The sequence below is a fragment of the Megalops cyprinoides genome, chromosome 22, assembly GCF_013368585.1.
Source record: "Megalops cyprinoides isolate fMegCyp1 chromosome 22, fMegCyp1.pri, whole genome shotgun sequence".
Taxonomy (NCBI): domain Eukaryota; kingdom Metazoa; phylum Chordata; class Actinopteri; order Elopiformes; family Megalopidae; genus Megalops; species Megalops cyprinoides.
This window is the reverse complement of record NC_050604.1, coordinates 16,909,943-16,926,176: the sequence shown is the minus strand read 5'-3', so window position 1 is coordinate 16,926,176 and position 16,234 is coordinate 16,909,943. Positions and strand designations below refer to the sequence as shown.

The following is a 16,234-nucleotide window of genomic DNA, read 5'->3' as shown; positions in this document are numbered from 1 at the left end:
AATAGGTGTAACTACATGTCGTAAAATGAGTATAACATCATCACATTGCAGGTGGCCAGGACAGAAACTTGACCTCAACACGACAGAACATCTTTGGAATGAAGTAAACACAAGCACACATTTAATGTAAAAAGCAGGCTAATGTTGTTTCTTTCTTGGAATAAAGACATGTTTTATTCATAACTGCCCATGTCCCATGACTTTTGTCAGGTAGTGTATATTGCAAGCTAATAACTGGAATGGGGAAAAGCACTGCCAGTCTTGTTGCATGCGTGTATTGTTTTCAGGTCACTAGGTAATCGCAAACAAATGATGTATACATTGCCTAGTTTAGCAGTCATTGCTTCAAGTATATTGCCCGACTGACACCATACCAGTCTAGCATTTTAGGCATGAGAATTGGTTTCATCCCTGCGATATTACTGGAAAACTGCAAGCTTTCATGACCAACAGAGTCTAATGACATGTTCGAGACGCGTACTGTAAACTATTATGGGAACTCGAACATATTCCCTGACTTTATTTTTCTTGGAACACCAGAATGGTATTAATGGTATTTTTTGTAATCGTCAATGAGTTAGATGCGCCCTAGTCGCTTATTGGTATAACGTTCAGCGCTCTATTCTCTGATTGGTTAAAAAATCAGCGTCAGATGACTCCAGCTCCCGGATGTCTTACAATCTGCGACGGAAGTTCTGTGAATGTCTCTCACAAGTAGCTGTAGACGGTGCTGATCCGGTGCTATCAGAAGAACTGTACCGCGGATATTTTCCAAAAACCAAGCGAAAAATGTCAAACGCAACACCTGCAAGCAAGCCCTCCAACGCTGACAACCCTCGGGTTTTCTTAGACGTTGATATTGGCGGAGAAAGAGGTTCGATAGTGATCTAAAACTACCTTAGTCTGAAGCGAAGGTAGCTGAGGGCTAGTTAGCCGTAGATGCACGCGTTCAATTACCGCAAGCTAAATCTGACATTTCGGGTAGCTAGTTAGCTAGAGCTAGCAGAGCTGGCAGGGGCGCTGAGCCGGAATACTATCATGCCGTCTTTAGGTTGTCTACCAGCAGGCTTTCTAGATAACTATCAGTCTGTTTAGCGAAGATAACGAGCATTCATGCGTCGGTCTGGTTAGTTAATTTGCCATTATCCGGGAGCTAGTGTAGCTATAATTAACGCTAACTCAGTAGTTATCAGGCATTTCTAGAATACAATGTAAATGAGCTGTATGTATGATTATATATTTTAACACAACATACTATAACAATATATCCTGATTTTCCTCCAACAACTGGCTAGGTTGCGATCTGACTTACAACTTAGAACTAAGTTATTGGTAGACATCTGATTAGCCAAAGTAGCTCTACATATAGGCATGCACACTAGCCTTGACGTCACTGTGAAAATTCTGGTATGCTGACATGAACGCTTTTCCATTTTAATGGCAAAGATGTTAACTGGCTAATATTTGTGCACAGTTCTATTTTATATACTGTACTTTTAAGTGATAGGATCCTTACATTGTGGAAGCTGATAAGAGTGTCATTTTCCATATTTGTGTAGCCAGTAGCGTTTTATTAATCATGCCATTAATCCACTGTTCTTTTTAGTGGGGCGTATAGTGTTAGAGCTATTCGCTGATGTCGTCCCTAAAACCGCCGAGAACTTCAGAGCTCTCTGCACCGGCGAAAAGGGAGAGGGTGCGACTACAGGGAAGCCACTGCACTTCAAAGGATGCCCTTTCCACAGGAGTAAGTGGAAGTCAGACTTTATACTATATAGATAGGGTAACATGTTGTTATTTACATTGTGCAGTTGTGTTTTTGGGTGGCTTTACAAATGTTCAATCAGTCTGTTCAATGTTCAATCAGTCTGTTCAATGTTCAATCAGTCTAATCACCTTGTAATTGTTCTTGCGGTCACACAGTTATTAAGAAGTTCATGATCCAGGGAGGGGATTTCTCACGTCAAAATGGCACTGGAGGAGAGAGCATTTACGGGGAGAAGTTTGAAGATGAAAACTTTCAGTACAAGGTAAGGCACTTCTGCATAATGATAAAAGATTTGGATGAGCTACGTAAAATAAGTTTGCCTGTCGCTAAGAGGAGTGTTATGCAACACTGAATACTGGAGTCATGTGTGGATCAAGTTAAAAATATCAAATCATTTCATTTTTTCTTGAAGACATCAGCTCTACTGAGCCTGTATAGTGCCCTGGCAAAGCTCAGAATGAATGTTAACAGTATTTGATTGTATTGTTTGTGTGTTTATTTTAGCATGATAAGGAAGGTTTGCTGAGCATGGCCAATTCTGGACCCAACACAAATGGTTCCCAGTTTTTCATCACCACCGTACCGACCCCGCATCTTGATGGGAAGCATGTAGTCTTTGGGCAGGTTCTAAAAGGAATGGGGGTTGTCAAAATTTTGGAGGCTGCGGAGACAAAGGAGGATGCCCCAGTGAAGGTACGTGACAATAATAATTACTTTTTTCAGTTGTGGAGTATTTCCAGAGCACCAAGGAAGCCCCCTCCCTTCATCTAGCTGCTCTGGGAGGTCAATTTATGATAGAACGCAAACAGTGTCTGATAAACAGTGAAAATGCGCATGCACATCTTTGGAGGCAAATCCTTTTACAATATCTGATATGTCAGGAGATGATCAATGGTGTGCTTTTTTGATCCTTTGAAGCCGTGCATCATAGCTGAGTGTGGAGAACACAAGCAAGGAGATGACTGGGGGGTTGCACCAAATGATGGCTCAGGGGACACCCATCCAGACTTTCCAGAGGACTCAGATATAGATTTCAAAGACGTAGGTGCCATTTTCTCATCTTTACTACTTTCTTTTACAGTTCCAGTTTGACTGTCATTTGGGGAATTGAGGATCAGTGTGTATGCTTACATTTTCGTTTTTCCTTTTTGCATTAGGTTGACAAAATTTTATCAGTTGCTGAAGATGTCAAAAGTATTGGGAACAACTTCTTCAAAACCCAAAACTGGTCAGCAGCTAATAAGAAGTACTCCAAAGCCCTAAGGTGTGATAATCGTGGTATTATGTTCATGTTTGCCTCTTATTAGCTGGCTTTTTCCTGTTTGTACTGTACATTACTTTAAAGTTGTACACTTGTATTGACTGTAAATAATTTTATCTCTAAGGTTCATGTAGATAAGTAGTTTCACAAAATAAATGGCTAGTAGGTTTTTCTGCATTTTGCACACCTATGAAGCCATTGCAAAGCCACGCCTGTGGCAAAAAGCACCCACACATCTTTTGAAAGTTAATCATCGTCAATTCGTCATGAATCAGACGTGAAAACATAAAATGTGCATGTTTGATTATGAGTGAACCATTACAGCTACTTAGTTGCACTGCATAGAATCAGTAATACTATATAATGTTGAACATATTCAAGTCCAGTAAAGTGATACATTTACAGAAACAGTAGTTTACTAGATTGCGCACCGCTGCCACCTGGAATCCCAAAGGGATACATACAATCCCTTGCCAGGTGGCCTACTCATATTTCTGGTGTCACATGACTTGCATATCACATGTACAATACCTAGTAGCCCTAATTACAATTTCTTTTTTTACCCAAATGCCAATAATCACAAATTGTGTCATCAAAATCCGTAACATTGAGTTATCCTGTCCAATGATAGACAGATATAGAGGGGACATCAAATAAGGTCTACTCCACCTGCTGGTAGTGGAGGTAATTAACACTCAGCTGGAACCTAATGGTGCTGTCTCATGCTGGCCACAGGTACCTGGAAGTCTGTGGAGATGTGGTGGACGATGACGACGCACAGAAAAAACTTGAACCCATAGCCTTGAGCTGTATTTTGAACATTGCTGCTTGTAAGCTGAAAATGCAGCTCTGGCAAGAAGCCATCGACAGCTGCAGCGAGGTAAATGTAACGTTCTGTGGAATGCTAGAAGTCCAAAAGTGGCAGATCAAATGTCAACAGAGGAGGGGGGGAAAAATTCCCATGTAGTTTACAGGGCCCTGTTCTCTGAAACATGTTGCCCTACATGTATTAAATGAAGTGTATTAGAATATGACAGTAATATTTTTAAGAAAATGTACCTGAAAATGAAACACAGTAGAGTCTAGTTGCAAGAGCTCTAGCTCTTGCAACTAGGGTTCTTCTAAGGGTTCTAGCGAAATGCTAGAAGTCCAAATGTGGCAGATCAAATGTCAACAGAGGAGGGGGGAAAAATTCCCATGTAGTTTACAGGGGCCTGTTCTCTGAAACATGTTGCCCTACATGTATTAAATGAAGTGTATTAGAATGTTACAGTAATATTTTTAAGAAAATGTACCTGAAAATGAAATGCAGTAGGGTCCAGTTGCAAGAGCCAGGCACACACCAAGTCAGTGGCCCTGGCAAGACAATTTAATTGAAGTCCCTTTAGGAATATCATTTCAAATTATAAAGTGCACTATTTATTTAACTCTTCCCCTTTGTTTCTTTGTCTTCTGGAAAAGGCACTTGAACTGAACCAAACAAACACTAAAGCACTGTACAGGAGGGCTCAAGGATGGCAAGGAATGAAGGAGTACGATAAAGCACTGGTAAAGCTTTTTTTGTAATTCACAGAATCAACAGTAGAGAGCAGTGTAAGTAACTTCCAGTAATACTGACATTTTATTTAATTTACAGCTTGACCTTAAAAAAGCTCAAGAAATAGCACCAGAGGATAAAGGTGAGAAAGTCTTTCAATTTTAAGGTTAACTTTATTTCTCTTGTCTGTTTATCACAAGCATGAGCAAGTGGGAGAAGAAGAAACCCCTGAGTATGTGTAAATAAAAATTTACACTGCTTACATGGCTGTCAGTAATAAAAAAGAAGCCACCATTGAACTGAAAAGGATAATTTATTGTGCGTCTCAGAAAGTGCTCCGAATAAACAGCATAATGTTGGGCGCGACCTCCTGTGAGGTCATAATGATTTCAGAATTACTCAATTCATCTCTGAATAAATTGGCTGCTTTCCCCATCTCCTTCTAGTGGAAAAAGTAATAATTTACATTCTGGAATGTAGCCCTGAATTTGTCATTGTTTTGTTACGGGAAAAAAAAAAATCAACCGGAACAGTTATTACTGCAAAGTATTGCTGTCGATTTGATTGATTTTGCTCCATAATAATTAATATTTTCACTGCAAATCTCAACTTCCAGCTATTGGGAACGAGATACTGAGGGTCAGACAGAAGGTGAAGGAGGAGAAGGAGAAGGAGAAGAGAACATATGCAAAAATGTTCGCGTGAAGATTTCCACTGTAGATACTGAGGAGGGTTATCTCACTGTGCGGACATGAGCAACACATTCAGATGGCCAGGCGGGAATTCGTGGTCCCTTCCTTTGACATTTGAACCATACACGGGTTTAATAGCCTACACCTGTGGTATCAACATTTACTTTGACTTAAGATCAGCCAAGCCAATAGTGCTATATTTTGAGTGATAAGAATATTTTCTGGTCTATTTTATGTATTGTCTAATTGTTTGGTGGGACAAAAAACATTTCTATTAAATGAAATTGTAAAGATGCACTATTAGAAGCAACAGGAAGGTGAGAATCCTGGACTGTCTCACACATGCATGGTCGAAGGTGCAAGAAAAATATCTTGTGTTCAACATGTCATATGCTTTTACCTCCTTTTACTGTACCAGGTGAACTTTACTGTGTTGTATCTGTTCCCAAGTAGATTACTGTTGTAGACTGAACTTTTCTCAGTAAAGGACTGATTACCTGATCCCTGTTCAGTAACTTATTTGTGTTTGCAAACTTTGAATGGTTGCACAAATACCTAACCACAAAATTCATACACTTGAAATGCCACGTGAATCCTGGGATTTTTCTGACTGAATAAAATATGAACCTTGTATGTTATTTGCATATTACTTGTACTTTTGTAATCAGTTAACTTGGTTTTTTTTATAATTGGTAGCTGATATGTTCTTTTTTTAAAGTAGTTTTATATCTTAACATTATGTAGCTCTACTGAAACCAATGCTTTGAATGCGACATAAGCACTATTGTGTATGTATACAATAGAGCTTATGTGCTGAGAACAGTACCTTCAATAGTTCATAAAATCATTTACATATTACAATATCTGCAGGTGTCTGGTAGTTAGTCAGTAGAAGCGAGCTAAAAACAAGCAGATCATTCACATCAGTTACCATTTCACATCTTACCCCCCACGCCCAATCCACATACAGTTCCGTCCAATTTTCTGCGAACATAACTTGTCTAAGTTGATTCAACATTCAACTTAGAAACTCAGATTCCGCTCATCCTGCCCATACTGTTAAAATGATAACTTTCTGTTCAGAAACTAGGCACATGATAAGGTTAGATTTGTCCAAAGTGTGGGCGTATTGCTTTTCTCTTTCACACTGCTTTTGCGTGTGACAGGTTGTCTAGATCAATGGAGTGAGAAAAGCAACATACCACATGGTTAGGGCAGCCCTAACCATCGTAGTGGCAGCCCAGTGCGCGGTCTTCAAAAGATCACATGCCGTTGTAGGCGGGTCCCCCACTTCCTTCTGGCACCACCCAGTTAATGTTCTGACTGGGATCTTTGATGTCACAGGTCTTGCAGTGAACACAGTTCTGTGCGTTAATTTGCAGCCTCATGCCATCTCCAGACTCCAGAGGAACAAACTCATACACACCTGTAAAAACAATGGTTTGCACTTTACAACATTCCAGCATACAGTTACAGAACAACAAAAAAGTAATGGCAAGTCTTTGGTCCTACGTAGTGCACCTCTGAGTAAATGAGAATATGAAGCCTGTTCAAATGAACTACGTTCAGAACAAGTTGTGTTCTTTCCATCCTATACCTCTATCAGCATCTGTACTAGTCTCTGAAAGAATAGTGGCCTTTGGTACATCACTGATAATAAGGCTCAAACCGAATGTGGGCAGTTAAGACAGTTTTGTCATTACCTGCAGGACAGAAACGCTGTTCTGGCCCATCATAGATAGCCAGGTTTTGGGCAACAGGTACGCTATCGTCCTTGAGAGTGAGGTGTGGGGGCTGGTCATGTTCATGGTTTGTCCCACTAAGTGCAACGGAGGACAGAAGGTCAAAGCTGAGCTTGCCATCCGGTTTGGGGTACTCGATTGGGGTGCAATCCTTTGCTGGTTTCAGCTGAGCAGAGTCTGCCCCTAAAATCAGGAACAAACACTGGTGAACATCAAGATTTTAATATTTCACAATGTGCTAAAGAATGACTAGTTACTAGTTACTGCCAAGGACACTTGTAAATGTGTGTCCATGCAGATGAAAAATATTTTAAGATAATGTCTTAAAAACGATTTCTCCCTGCATGTCCATCTTCAAAGTAGCTTAATTTCACAAATTTAGCAATGCATCAATATTTTATCTTTAAAATGTCAGTAATTGGATTTTTTTTATTTGAGCGGAACAGACCCTGTGAAGTTCTTACCAGCATGTTTCAATGTCCATGGCTCTTTGCCTCTGAAGATCCAGTAAAATATCCCCGTGTATATCATTCCTCCGTAAAGGCCAAAATAATTGTGGAATGAAGGCCGGATGTTCCTCACAGCATACAGCTCTTTCCAAATCCAGGACTTTTTCAAGGTCTCTTCATACTCAGGCACATGGATTCCTACCAACAGAAAAATACAAATTAAAATGAAACCTAAATGTTGTTTCAAAATTCTTAGTCAAGCTTCTTAATGTTGTTAATGTTACTTCCATCCATCCCTAAGTATTTTACACTAGATTGTAAATTTAATAATTTAAATACAAATATATACTAACTTGCCAAAGGCTGATCTGCATTTCAAAACTTTATTCACTGTAGACCCAGTTCCCTATACTTTTCCACTCTTCAGCTTGGTGTGAATACCACAATTTCAAACCCAGTTAATAAGGTAGTAACATGTTCAATGGAGGTTAAATGGGAGTGGGACAAATTTCTGAGTTTTACCTGCTGTCTCAGACTGCAGGTTTTCATCTGTTATCTTCTGGAAGATGGCCTCTGCAGCCAGCATGCCACTCTTCATGGCCGTGTGGGTGCCTTTGATCTTGGGGACGTTCATGAATCCAGGGCTGCATCCTATCAGCAGTCCTCCAGGAAACGTGAGCTTGGGCAAGGACTGGAGAAAGAGATGGGAAGGGTCACGAGCCAGAGCAGACATCTTGGGGAATGACAAGACCAATTCTGGCCTGTGCTGAAACCCCCGACACCCTCCACAAAAGGCTGGCCCACCTGGAATCCGCCCTCGTTGAGTGCCCTTGCCCCGTATGCGATGCGGGATCCTCCCTCCAGAGTTGGAGCAACAGAAGGGTGATGTTTCCACCTCTGAAACTCTCTGAAGGGACTAAGGTAAGGGTTCTGATAATCCAAACCAACCTGTCAAAGAGATAACACAGCGTTTTTAAACTTATGTCGGTTTCCATTCAACGTTTCATTGGAAAGACACGAAAGAGCTTTTGCCAACTTTCATATTTCACATGTCATCTGTTGCCCAAATCTTGTTTGCCTGCGAATATTACTGCACTTAAATGTTAATTTGGCCAAAAGGTTTCTGCCACTGAGGGGATTCATTCATTCCATGAAACAAATCCAGGAATAAAATGCTTGAAAATCTATAGTATATGTTACTCACTACAAAACCTAAGGCCACTAGTGGCTCCCCTTCATTCAGATGGTACAGGAAAGATCCTCCGTATGTGTTCCTGTCCAGTGGCCAGCCAACTGTGTGCTCAACTCTGCCAGGTCTCCACTTCTTCTCATCAATGATCCACACCTACAGTCAGTGTTGGAGATTGCACTGGTCAATTCACTTAGGAAACAGTATGAAACTCTACAAAGACATGGCTGGGACATGTAATGGTGGAGTCCCAAAGCAATAATTGTTTTATCCAAGGATCACAGAGTTATAGACTGGTGGTACTGAACTTCTGTTAAAACTCTATATAAAGCAACAATCTACTCGCTAACTGTGAGCCACCATTAAAATGTCATCTGTAATCAGATCTGAAAACTTGCACCCACTTCTCTTGGTGAAAAAAAACTTGATTGCATCATTGCATTTGGTTTCGCCTCTTCTGTTACCTAATATTCATTTGAGAAACAGAATGTAACAAAATGGCAAAATGCACATCAACAGCAGACAACCTCTTTTAGTCCAATGGCGTAGGTCTGAGGCTGGCACTTCTCCCTCAGGTTGAACTGTTTGTATAGCTGTTTGGCCAAGTGCCCATGGCAGCCTTCCCCAAATACTGTAACTTTTGCATGAAGCTCCATGCCCCTTTCAAACACATCCTGCATATAAGATTGCATCAAACAGTAATACATAAGAAACCAATAATCATCTTGGCAACAATGAGAACATACCAATATACAATGACATACTGTACAATTGGTTTATTGATATGTTTTGAACAATAATAGAAAATAATTTTATTAGACAATGAGGCATTATAATTTTGCACATGCTAATGGCCACATTTTTGACATGAGCCATATTTCGAATTAAAATGACATGGCAAAATCTTACCTTAGGTGAACCGTCTTTGGAAATCCCTACATCATTTGTAGCGATTCCTTTCACACTTCCATCCTCATGAAACAGTACCTACAGTGTTGAAGAATAAATTCAAGAATTACTGCCAGTAACTGGTGAGTCGATCTAACGAAGGCTTTTATTATGTCATAATAAAAACGTAAAACATTCACTTATGGGCAGTAGGTGGTGCAATGTTACAGCACCAGATCCTAAACAGAGGGTGATGGGGTCAAATCCCAGGCTGGATGCTGTTGTTGTACCCTTGTATATGGTGAGGTTTGCAGCCAGTATATCACAGAGTGCATGAAAGACCTCCATTGTACCTCGGCAGCAGCATACCCAGGGTACAGTTCTACCCCAAGCTCCTCAGCCTGCTCCCCCAGCCACCGTACGAAATGGCCCAGGCGGACAATGTAGTTACCATGGTTGTTCATTGGAAGCCCTAAGAGCACGTTCAGGGAACAGAACAACTATATCAGCAATGTCAATAATGAAAAACATGTTGAAATTAATAAATATTAACAACAGCAATATAATCATGACAACTGTACAAATTTTAAACAAGTTCAACGCTTTTCCACCAGTACAAAATATAACAAAAATGTGGTGTTCAAAGTCTGAAATGTGTCATATAACTGGAAGAAATATTTATTTTCCAAACCATTCACATTACACACTCACCAGGAATTATTGGAACAGGGATTTTATATTTTTCTGTTAAAATTCCAAACTTGTCTTCTGTCACAGGCGTATTCAGAGGGGCCTAAAAACAGCAGCAGTAGTAACATAAATTACCTATTCTCTAACCAGGTTTAAAAATTACCTAGCAATGTTGCATTTTTCAAAATGCTACACTCTGAATGTCTCAATATCTCCCTCTATATTCTGTAATTTAACCAAATAACCACTTCAAAAATGTAAACCATGAAGTCCACCTTTGATAACAGATGTACGTCATGAAAATTATGTTTCCTATCTCATCATTATCTTAAAAAAATTTAAGTTATTACTATTTTCATGGCATCAAATTGTGTAATTAAAAAGCAGCCCTGAAGCTAATCTATTTTAAACTTTGTTAAAGGGTATCTGGGTGATCCTATAGGATGAAAAAAAAAATCGTTGTCATCTCATCTGTTTGACTCAACTTGCCAAGCATTTAAAACTCTTCTACAAGATGTGTGCTTGGTGTGTCCAGCTAACCACTCCCAGGGTTTCACTGTCAAATGCTAATAATTTTTACCAAATACAAAATAAAATGATGGCTGTAAATGGCCTGTATCTCCTTCTTATATAAGCTCCAGGTGGTCTTTAGGACACAGAGACAGAAACACTCACTCCTCGTTCCTTCCAGTCGGGAAAGAGCTCAGTGAGGGCGCTGGGCTCCAGACAGGCCCCGGAGAGGGTGTGGGCTCCGATCTGTGAGGCCTTCTCCACCACGCACACACGCAGCTCTGCACCCCGCTCGTTAGCCAGCTGCTTCAGCCGAATCGCAGCCGACAGGCCCGCCGGGCCCCCTCCCACAATCACTACATCGGCCTCGTCTGCAAAACGCTCCATCTCCACCCCTGCAAAGAATTTCCTTTTACCATGTTGTCAGTATAGCTATCACAGTGTACATTAACAAGAGCCAACCCGACACTGCTGACATTTTTGATGACATAAGGAAGAGTAAGCGTTTAACATTTTTTGATTAGCTGCCAATTTCCTTCACTCTCTTGGTACAGTTATGATCAAAGAGATCATTGTTCTCTTGCTTGCAAACTGGAAATTTGGTAAAACTTTACAGTTCACTGAACTCCTTTATTACCATGTTATGGTACACAGTATGTCATGACCTTTACATTTGGCTGTATTGTGAAAAGTACAGTCTATGTGCTAATTGCCACAACAAGATCTTAATTATTCTCACACAAACTACTGCACACAGATTCTGCAACTTCATTGACAAAGGAATCAGGTAAAACGTTTGATGGAATGGACACATTCAATTCAGGACAAAAATAATCTACGAATAATATATATATTAAAAAAAACTTATTGTAGTTGTTTTCACATTTATTTATAATTTATAATTATTTATATTTATATGTTTATATTCGATTCAGTTATATAAATCTTGGATTCAGACACTGATGTGGACCGTACCTTCCCATCGTGGGTCTTTTTCCCTCGGGTAGACTGTGTAGTGTGTTGTGATACGCGGCACCGGGGCCGAAGTGGACGACAGTCTCTGTGCCGGGAGGCAGTCACCTCGCAGGGTCTTCAACACCCGCGCACACTGCCGAGCTACGCGAAAGAAGTGGGTTCAGGAGAGGACTGAGACCGGCCCGAAAAAAGACTGATTGCTTGTCTAACCGTCTCCAAAATTCAGGGCAAAACTAGGTAAGACATATATGAGGTTGAATACTAAAACCAAATTAGCTGTATGGCAACAAACAGATACGATAGTCAGCGACAGGGGGGCTTAGAAGCATCAGAACAAGGTTGTTCAATTCAACCACAGGGTAAATAATCTGAATAGCAGTACTAATGACATACAGTACCCTCAATATTTATTCACACCTTTTTATAAATCCTGACACTGAACATTGTGGAATTAGAAATATAAAATAAAATGGACTGGGTTCGACCATGCATTTCCCGAATACATATTTCCCTTGTGTTTGGCAAGGACCCCAGTACCGGAAGATGTCACTTAGTCCCATGATAAACATCCATCTCCAAATATCACAGACAGGATAAACTTTAGAATGCTACAATAGACAGCATTAGATAACTAGTCTAGACAGCTAATTGTGCAAAGTGACACGTTTTCCGGCCTGACTCAATGGGGTACATCAAGGGCACTGTCAAACGTGAACTCTGCCCTACATTTTATAGCTCGTCACCACTAGGCGCGTACCTTGCAATTTCCCATTCAAAATATAGCCACCCAGCTAGTTATCTAGATTGCTACATTGCAGGCAAGACGTGCTATTTTTAGTTGGAGGAATTCACCATTCAAGCCAATGAATGACGGCAAACAACCGTGCTAAGGACAATGAGGTCCGATCTTTTAGCTATGGATAATGGCTTTCAGCCAACAGTTAGCTAGCAAGTTAAGCTACCATTCCTGTGCAAATGTACCTTGGTTAATTTACGTTACGCCCATTATTCCATACATCTAATATCAAACAAATTTAAAAAGTTCGAATAAACATAAGGACGAGCAGACACATAGTTCGTGAGTTACTTACTTTGCAGCGAAATCCTGCCGGCTGGAAACATCATGTGAGAACCACTACCTCTTGCTGGACAGAGTCGTAGTGTTATACAGTAACTCTGTAAATACGCGTCTCTGGTGTTTGGATTCCTCTGTAACTAATATTGCACTTGAGCATAGACTGACGCCAGCTAACGTTAGCTAACTGTTACAGTTCCCAAAATGCTCTAATAACCAAAATAGACTACCTTACGTTCTCTAACAACAATCTGTCCACCTGACGGCACCGAGAACTGAGCAGTTTCCTTCCAACCCCACTTGCACTTCTTTCTCAAACTACCGACTCCAGATCTGTTTACTTAATTCTCATCTTGAGTCCAATCGTTCAACGAAAAAGATAAAACTGACTCAAGGTCAGTGCTTCAGGAAGTTTATAAAACAGAGATTATGAAAAGCAAATCCTTTCTGCTGGTTGGAGGAAATACAATAATGTTAGCTAGGACCCATGGGAAGTTGTGTTTATTCTAACAATTGCAAATTGCCTTCACGGGCTTCAGTATCAACGTGAGCTGCAGCAAAGGTAAACATTAAACTCGGTGTATTGTAAGCTATTTAGCCTCTTCATAGACCTTATCGATATATTGACCTCTTCAGCTTCTGTTGCACCAACAAGCCATTATATTACACGCTCTCGTAGTTCATTGTACAGATTCCGAGAGGCAGACTAGCCAAAATGTACCTAGAAGACAACCAGTGTTCAGAACTAGAAATAGCTGCTTGTTCAGTGAAAGCCAAGGACTCCAAAGTCCAAATCATACAGGGTTAACGTATATAGCTGTTTTCTATTGTTTGCAGATGTTTCTTTTCGTAAGAACATATGTAATGCCATATATCAAAACACTGGAGACTCCGGCGGCACAAGACCGTGCACATATGATCCTCGTGAACGCCTACCACTGTTTGACGCTTCCGGGCGCTGCACATCCGCAGTGCGCATGAGCATTAAAATATTCCGCGGGAAGTTGAAAACAGAAAATAAGGAGTGATTTTGAACAGCTGCGCAGTTTACATTCATTATATTTTTGGATATAATTTTGCATTCTGAAAATGTCTGAAGACGTGTCCGTTGCATCGGAAAGCGAACTTAATCTTACAGACCACGAAATGTTAGAAGAAATTGAAGCACAGATTGATGACGTGAGTAGCTAAAGTTAAGCATTTTCACTATGAACAAGGGAGGTAGCTAATTTGTCAGTTTACCATTTGGGCTAGCTAGCCAACGTTGAATATAGCTAGCTATCTTTGTTTCTTATCTTTGTTAACAGTTAATTTGTTTGAACACCATATTCCCAGATAATAACGGAACAATTTGTTTTGTCTGCCATTATTTGTTACAGGCAGCCGCCTCAATGACGCGTCTGCTGCATGCGACCACGATCATCTCCACCCAAGTGAAAGATTTGGCAGTTCAGTGTTCTGCAAATGCACTGTTTCTTAAGGCATGGAGAGACCTGATCAAAGATGGACATCGTGGCATTACCACGCCATCGGAGCCAAAGGATTGCTGAAAGATCAAGATCCTCTGCGAACCAGTCAACTTAGTCGTTTGGAGCGGGCTGACAACGAATATTCTAACTTTGCGTAACTTTTGTTCAGTTGCGATTGCCAGTTTCAGCTCGTCATTGTCAGAAAACAGATTTACAGTTTGCAATCCTGTATCTCGGCCTGTGTTCTCCCATTACATCAGCGGGATTCTTCTCCATTTTAGGCAAACATGACTTGATTTATCATGACACTGTCTGAAGTGCTGCTTTCCATGTCAATTGATTAGGTCGGTATATGCCCTTTCAGTGTGCTAATCACAGCAACAATTTTCTGTGCCTTTTGCAAACCGTTGTTAACACAACAGTTGCATTGGTAAGTTAAATATAATTTAGACAATATGCCCTGCATTTATTCTGTGCCACCACACATGGACATTTTCTCAACTGTTCTTTCCACGGCTGGGTCCATTTGATTGTAAATTGTCTTCTTAACACCATTTCCCATTTTTAGGACCAAGGAAACTATATAGCCAACATGTGAAATAAACATGCTCAGCGTTTTAGAGACATGAAATAAAAAAAATGTACAGTTAAGAGGATAACAGCATGGTACAACACAGTAGCAGTCTCATGACAGGTTAAACAATGTTGTATCGGCTTGCATAAACCCTGGTCATAATACATGTGTAGGATTACATATTGATAACATCTAAACAACATACAAAAATACTTATTTTAAGGCAACAATGAAAGCAAATAAATCATTGGACACAAAATTCAATTCATGCAGGCAAACAAGTTTGCTTTTACAAGGACGGTAACTGATAACTAAGACAAAGAAAGCAAAGCAGTTCATTGTATACAGTTGTTTGGCTAGTAATTATTTGAAAATTTTACTGCTGGGTCAGTGGCTAAAGTACAAAATAGTGTGGCACTTGTGTGCATGAATACCTAAGCCATCCTTCAGTTTCCATAGCTGCCATACAACTTAGTCATAACTTAATACATTCCTTGTTACAAATCTCATCGTGTTTCCTCAGAATCCATCTTCAAATTTTTCAGTAGTCCTGTTTCCAGACAGACCCAAAGCACAGGGGGCGATCACATAATCCCCTCTCCACCTCCTGGTCACAGAGGTAATACCAAAGGGCACTACTGTATGAGGCAAGAAAATTCAACAAAAAGTGCACAGACTCTAAGCTGTAATAATATAGTACAAGTACAAGGCAGGGTGTTTCAACCTTTTCTTAGCTCTGACGTAGTGATGGAAACTGACAGCATTGACCACATTCGGGCAAAGCATGCAATCTGCATCAAGTGCTGGAGTTTACATCTGTATATAGTCAGCGATTGCATATACATTTTTTATTTATCCTTCCTATAGAAGAACCTGTAAGTTACAGAAAACACCATGTCATTTTTGAGTTTTTATTTTATTTTTTTTGAACTATAATATATTTTATAACTGTTTTTTTTTTGTCAGACAATTCTGAAGACTTTCAGAATTGTTCCGGGATACGCCAGACCCTTGGTTGGAAACCCCTGTTAATGTAAAGTCAACATACATAATCAATACGGTCAGTACAATACTGGACAATAGAAACACACAAAGAAATTCATTGCAAAATATGTAAGCAGTTTGCCACTCAAATTCCCAGGGCCAGGGTTTGTAACATGTAAATCCATTATCTTTTCATCATTTCCTTACTGTTGATGTCTGTGTCTTTTTTTAATTGCTTTAGTACTGTACTTTTTCAGTTCTTACTTTTGGTTGAAATGTAGATGGCATTTGTTTGTACTTGTAATGTCATCCATCAAGTTCCAGTAATCCTGATGCAGATCCAGGATATCCAGTTGATCCTAGCTTTGAGAAACAGTTGATTGTGTTATAAAGTGCAGTCTCATTCCTGCTGTGTATCCCAGAGCTTCTTC

At 40.1% G+C, this 16,234-nt stretch overlaps 2 protein-coding genes across 2 annotated transcripts; one reads left to right on the top strand and one right to left on the bottom strand.

The window, feature by feature from the left end:
• The first annotated feature begins 709 nt into the window (after positions 1-709).
• ppid (peptidylprolyl isomerase D) lies at positions 710-5,867 on the top strand. Its single transcript, XM_036516603.1, has 10 exons — positions 710-874; positions 1,607-1,747; positions 1,924-2,030; positions 2,273-2,461; positions 2,687-2,809; positions 2,926-3,032; positions 3,765-3,909; positions 4,491-4,577; positions 4,666-4,708; positions 5,183-5,867. The coding sequence occupies exons 1-10, from the start codon at positions 790-792 to the stop codon at positions 5,269-5,271; spliced, it is 1,116 nt and encodes a 371-aa protein (XP_036372496.1). The 5' UTR covers positions 710-789; the 3' UTR covers positions 5,272-5,867.
• A 124-nt stretch (positions 5,868-5,991) lies between these two features.
• LOC118769480 (electron transfer flavoprotein-ubiquinone oxidoreductase, mitochondrial-like) lies at positions 5,992-13,146 on the bottom strand. Its single transcript, XM_036516604.1, has 13 exons — positions 12,793-13,146; positions 11,702-11,842; positions 10,892-11,121; positions 10,238-10,319; positions 9,880-9,998; positions 9,548-9,625; positions 9,166-9,312; positions 8,654-8,794; positions 8,254-8,397; positions 7,972-8,140; positions 7,465-7,647; positions 6,962-7,183; positions 5,992-6,684 (listed from the first exon to the last, which is right to left on the bottom strand). Exons 1-13 carry the CDS (start codon positions 12,824-12,826, stop codon positions 6,521-6,523), a joined length of 1,854 nt encoding a protein of 617 aa, XP_036372497.1. The 5' UTR covers positions 12,827-13,146; the 3' UTR covers positions 5,992-6,520.
• Between the last annotated feature and the right edge of the window lie 3,088 nt (positions 13,147-16,234).

Bases quoted from the DNA above. Each gene is read 5' to 3' on its own strand.
- LOC118769480 (XM_036516604.1), bottom strand. From the start codon at position 12,826: ATGATGTTTCCAGCCGGCAGGATTTCGCTGCAAA. The intron at 11,843-12,792 runs GTAAGTAACTCA...TCTTTCGCGTAG, and splicing joins CGGCAGGATTTCGCTGCAAA to CTCGGCAGTGTGCGCGGGTG. The intron at 6,685-6,961 runs GTAATGACAAAA...TTGTTTTTACAG, and splicing joins ACAGCGTTTCTGTCCTGCAG to GTGTGTATGAGTTTGTTCCT.
- ppid (XM_036516603.1), top strand. From the start codon at position 790: ATGTCAAACGCAACACCTGCAAGCAAGCCCTCCAACGCTGACAACCCT. The intron at 2,462-2,686 runs GTACGTGACAAT...GATCCTTTGAAG, and splicing joins AGGAGGATGCCCCAGTGAAG to CCGTGCATCATAGCTGAGTG. The intron at 3,910-4,490 runs GTAAATGTAACG...CTTCTGGAAAAG, and splicing joins CCATCGACAGCTGCAGCGAG to GCACTTGAACTGAACCAAAC.